This window comes from Grammomys surdaster, unplaced genomic scaffold, assembly GCF_004785775.1.
Source record: "Grammomys surdaster isolate TR1022 unplaced genomic scaffold, NIH_TR_1.0 343, whole genome shotgun sequence".
In the NCBI taxonomy this organism is placed as follows: domain Eukaryota; kingdom Metazoa; phylum Chordata; class Mammalia; order Rodentia; family Muridae; genus Grammomys; species Grammomys surdaster.
The window spans coordinates 1227802-1233477 of NW_021604762.1; the positions used below are offsets into that span (position 1 = coordinate 1227802).

At 47.7% G+C, this 5676-nt stretch overlaps 1 protein-coding gene across 1 annotated transcript in view; it reads left to right on the top strand.

The window, feature by feature from the left end:
* The window catches only part of Togaram2 (TOG array regulator of axonemal microtubules 2), a 47188-nt gene extending 43239 nt beyond the window's left edge, over window positions 1-3949 (top strand). The window contains 1 exon segment of the mRNA XM_028779012.1: window positions 3612-3949. Within this exon segment, the coding sequence (XP_028634845.1) occupies window positions 3612-3949 (338 nt within the window).
* The last annotated feature ends 1727 nt before the right edge of the window (window positions 3950-5676 follow it).

Here is a 5676-nt window from a genome sequence, read left to right on the forward strand (position 1 = left end):
AGAGAGAGAGAGAGAGAGAGAGAGAGAGAGAGAGAGAGAGAGAGGAGATGGAAGGGCAAGAGACGCGAAGAACGGAGACAAGACAGAGAGTCTGTTCAAGCCTCTCTTTACTAAAAGGAAATCCTGGGTATTTATATGCTTTACCACGCGCCTTGCCCTCGTGGACAAGCAGGGGAACACAGCTGAAGGCACTTTGCCACTTGCCATGTAGCCATGGATACCACGTATGCCTTGCAGCTGGGGGCACTAAACAACAATGTTTATCAGAGTGTGCTCAGCTGTTGCGGGCTGTTGAAAACAAGTCTCTTGTCAGGGTACATGGCCTGAGATGGCTGCAAAGATGATAGCCACTTTCGGCTAGGGGTCGGCTCCCAACACTCATCAAAGAGGGGGCACCTCATCAAAGAGGGAGCACCTAATTTCTCAGAAAGCCAAGGTCCACAAGGGTGTGTAGGCAAGCATGGTGGGACAGAAGGGGATCTGCTAGGGGAAGGACAGGTAAACCCATTGGTGGAGGCCGGTGTCTTGTTCCTGAACTGGGAGCGTTAGGGTTAGGAGTTAAGGTTGGGGTTGGGGACAGTTCTTGAAGTAGTTCTCATTTTCGTCTTTCTTTCATTTGGTTTTTCTGTTTTGTTTTGTTTCCCCCCTTTATAATTGTTTTAAGATGCAGGTAACATGGGTTTTTACCACTATCTCCATTTAGAGTTTTTTTGGTCTCAGTGTATCTGTGACATTGTCCAACTGTCACTGCATCTTGTGAAACAGAAACTCTCACCGTATCAAACAGTAACTTCCTGCCCCCCTCAGCCCCTGCAGCCACCGTTCTGCCTCCAGTCTCTGTGAGACGGATTACTGTGGGCACTTCATGGAGGTGGGCTCCTACACAACTTATCTTGGGGAGACTGGCTTGTCTCAGCACAACATCTTCAAGGTTCGCCCATATCGTAGTGGCATTAGAGTTTTTGTGTGTGTGTCTATGCACATGCGAGTGCGCGTATGCGTGCATATGTATACATACATAGGCCAGAGGTTGACCTAGGGTGTCTTCCTCAGTTACTCTATACCTTTTAATAAAAATACATATTTACTTATTCTCTGTATGTATTTCTGAGTGTGTGTTTGCACACCATATGTAAGCAGGAGCCCTGGGAGATCAGTAGAGGCATTGGATTTTCTGGAACTGGAGTTACATGTGGTTATAAGTTCCCATGTGTGTGTGCTAGGAACTGAACCTGGGTCCTCTGTAAGAGCAACCGGTGCTATAAACTACTGAACTAGCTTTCCAGTCTCGATCTTCTTACTTTTTGAGACAGTGTCTCTCATTGAACCTGGAGCTTGTCAATTTGGCTAGCTTGGCTGACCAGACAGCCCAGAGATTCTCTTGTCTTTACTTCCCCACTGCTGGGATTATATAGGTCCATCAGTATGCACTTATGCCTAGCTCGTTTTCTTAAAAGTGTTGGTTTGTTTTTAAATGTGAGTTTTGGGGAACTGAACTCGGGCTCTCATGCTTTACTGACTAAACTGTTTTCTTAGACCCAGAATTTTCTATTTAACATCTTCAAAGCTCCTTGTAGAACAAGCCTTCCCAGTGGATGCTTATAGGCTGCAAACCTGCCTTCCCAGTGATCACCTTGATATGTGAGAGAACTGTGACCAGTGGTGGTCCAGGAGACCCCAGATGGGGATGCAGAAACCTTGAGGTTGTCATGCTGATGTTTACATCCCAGGAAAATGCTATGGAGCTTATCAGTTTCCCTGAGGGGTCATGCAGGTCATCTGGTTCCCCTCTGTTCTAGAAATCAGAGGAACATGCTAGGTTTTGGGAGATGTTAAGCTGATGAAGGAAGGACAACTTGGGGATTTTTAAAAGCTCCAGACTAGGATTTGAGACATGGAGCTCCTTTAGTTTGGAGCACAGTGTGGGTAAAGGCTTTGGAGTCAGGGCAAAGTGGCCTCTGTCTCCAGTGAGGCCTTTATGAAAGAAAAGTCCTTGGCTTGAGTCTTGTTTCCCTCCTCTGAACAATGGGCTCACGTCCATTCTTTTAGCATGGAGTCTTGAAGTTCCAAGTCTTGAACTAAAGTAGGCCCACATAGTCTTCTAGAACCTTCCGGTGTCTTGGCCTTATAAATCAATGAAGCACTATTCTTGCATTGATTACCTTTACTAGCATTTGAGCAGGATGCCAGGCAGAGTGGGCAGCCCCAGACCAGCCTCAGGTCAGGGTAACCTCGCCATGAAGGCCTGGGAGGCTTTGATGCTGGCTGCAGCCCTGATACCTACTCTGATGATAGAGTACTCTTGGGTTTACAGGGTTCTGAGATAACCAGGTCCAGGGGTTCTTCACTGGGATGGCGAGTCTATTTGGAGCCCGATGGCTTGCATACATTCCTCCTCACAGACTGCTGTTTGATTGTGAGGGTAGACATCCAGATGCTGGGGAGGCCCTGTGGATCTCGTTCCTTGCTTGTGGTTTTATATGCCAGACTGCTTCTTTGGAAAGTCTCAACTTCTCTCCCTATTCCTGGAGTTGCTCAAATCAGAGTCAGGACCCTGGTACCCTGACAAGCTAGTCTCTGCTACCGATCCCCAAGAAGCCAACTACAGAACAAGTTATAAGGAAAAATAGAGACAGGAGATTTATTTAATGTGGCTACATTGGGAGGAGTAACAAAGAGGCCCAGTGGCCTTCCCCAGTCCATCCTTGGGGTCCTGACCTGAGGTTTAGGTTGGAATAGAGGTATACACAGCCACGTTGCCCCAGACCGTGTGTACCATGTGGATCATTGTCTCCAGTCTTACTGCAGGGCAGTCTGGCAGGGACCAGGGAGACAAGTGCCATTCCTGTGGCTGGCAGCAGTCCTCCAACTTTTCCTTCAATCAGCACAAGATTCCTGGGGAAATTCCAGTTTCTTGGGGGCCATTGTCTCCATAGTTGAATAGTCAAAGTGAGGGTTACAAGTATGTGTCTAGAATAACTTCACTCTGACCTGGTCACACATAGCTAGTGTAGCATCTCTCGGTGTTGGTCTGCCTCTCACAGGTGGTAATGTGGATTTATGCAATGGAATATTGGCTCCTGTTTGTTACCTGCTTGCTTAAGATACCTGACATTCATTTATCATGGGATCCTAATCATTTATCATGATTCATTTATCATGGGATTTTGAAAGCGTGGCTTAGGCCTGTGGTCCTTACTTTATGAATGTAAAAAGGATCAGAGAGGTGGTGTGCCTTTCTCAGGTTCACACAGTGGCAGATGGTGGAGGTGGGATTGTGACCCACCGCATCCCCCTCACTGGGTCTGAGGGAACATGCTATGGTCGTCATGGGCCTACCTCATTTGTGTTGGCTTTGCGGTCCTTTCTTTCATAAGAAATAAAATTATACTTTATGCTGGTTATAAATACAAACTGATATTTCTCTTCTGATGTTAGAATAAACTGAAACATTTTAATGGGCCTCTGAATACCATGGGGCTTGAGCCCAGTGCTTAGGTAGAAAGTAAGCCCTGCTGGGTGCCTGTCCTTTGGATTCAGAGCTGGTGATGCCAGAGATGGGAAGAAAGAGTGTGTAGCTCAAATGACCCTCCCTCCTTTCTTTGTGACAGTGCTCGTTGCCTCAGTGTACCCCCGGAAGCCTCAGGCTGTGGAGCGGCACATCCTTCCAGTCCTCTGGTACTTCCTGAACAAAATGACTGGCAACGGCGTGCTACCTGGGCGTGGTGGGAACGTCCGCACTGCGGTGTGCAGGCTGGCCAGGAGCCTGCAGGAGCAAATGGGGTCCCGCCTGCAGGGCTTCGCTGCTAATCAGCCCCAGCAAGTCCTCAAGACACTCCAGGGACTTTTAGCTCCTGAATCTCTGGGGGGAAATGACAAGGTCACCGGTGGAGGAATGGCCCCTGACATCCTGATGACTGGAACCACCTGTCCCCAGCAGCTGGATTAAAGATGGGTCTGAAATGGGTAGTTATTATTTTTTACTTTATTTTTATGGTGGAGTCACCTCATGGCCTATTTTTCCCATTAGGGTCCCCAATGTATATAGTATATTTTGAAGTAGAAATAAAAGAATTGCTTATTTTTCTAAGGTTTTCTTATCTTACTTTTTTTTTTTAACCACAGGGAACTTTCTAGATAGGTAGATAGGTTTATGAAACATGGCAATCTTGAACCTAGTTTTAGATAAGATAGTGACAAATAGCCAGAAAAGGGCAGCCTAGGTCCACATGTGGCAGGAATACAGCCCCTGCCTCCACATCTGTGAGAAGCCAGAAGCTCTCCTGCATCTCAGAGCCCCTTGATGCTCACTCTGCTGTGGTCTATTTGTCACTGACTTGATTAGAAGGCATTGTATCACTTGTCTTCTAGACTATCATGCCTCAGCCCTGTGACATCTTGAGCTAAGTATCTGTTTATCCTGTGGGACTTTCCAGGAGGGTCTGCCCAGCTTGTCACAAAACAGGAAGGACCTGACAAGTGTACCACTAAATGCCTTAGCCAGAGGTTGCCCATGTGGCTTGCTCTGACAAGGACTGGATGATGTTTAAGACTGTGTGGATGGGGGACATGTGGTGAGTCTGTATGCTGTGCAAAACTCAGGGGTCACAAGGCTGTATGAAGTGGCATAGGCTGCTGTGGATGGTCTGACTCATGAGGATACTGGGCTCAGTGTGGGCCAGGTTGTGAGAAAGCAGAGAAAAGTATTAGTCTCTAAGGAAAGGCCAGGAAGAGGGGTCCTGACTATGGGAGGAGAGTCTGGACATCCTTGTGGTAGCCTTGGTTTGACTTGACCAGTTGGTATTGATATGACTGGGGTTTAAGAGCTCAGGTCACTGCCTTGAACACACAGTCAGGCAGCTCTGACATGGTGAAGGCTAAAGGGGTGACATTTCACCGTTGGCCAAGGACTCAGACATAGCACCATATGGGGACAGGTACAGATGGTGACGTCCTGAGGCTCAGCAGGTTTTCTGGCAGGGTCTGCCCCATCAGAGGAATTACCCTGCACCATTCGTCATCCAGCCAGCCTCTGGGTTGGATGTGAGTTCTGTGCTGTTTTGAGCCTCTCCAGGGGAGCCTGGCCCCAAGCCAGGAAAGCCCTGTGCCAGGAGGATGTTGTCGAGCCCCTCCCATGCCGAGTGGGTGACTGGAAGTCGGGTTAGGGCTTGGCTTTTAATAGCCGGCTTAAGTGTGACTTTGGGTCATTCCAGAGCCAGTATGAGCAGCTGTTCACCTGATGGTGACCCCAGCAGTTCTTCCCAGAAGCCATCTGAGTCTGGGCCAGGAGAAATACTTGCAAAGGAAGTTGTGCAGATACACTCAGAGAGGCTGATATGTAAATCTTTCTAAAGATTTATACAATTTAATTAACTGTGTTTGCTTATTGTCTGAGCAAGCTTTCTTTTCCGTGTGTGTGTATGTATGTGTGTGTGTGTGTGTGTGTGTGTGTGTTGAGGGGGAGCTGCAGAGATCTGTATTTTCTTCTTGCCATGATTCAAGGAGAGATGAGACTATTCCAAGATTCTTTGGAATTGTAAGCACCCAGGGAAGTGGAGGCTGACAGAGATTTTTGAAAGCAGAAATGAAAGTTAACAGAGTTGGGAGGACGGCTCAGTGGTTAGAGCGCTTGCTATGCAAGCATGAGAGGTGACGCTGAGTCAGATCCCGGAAGCT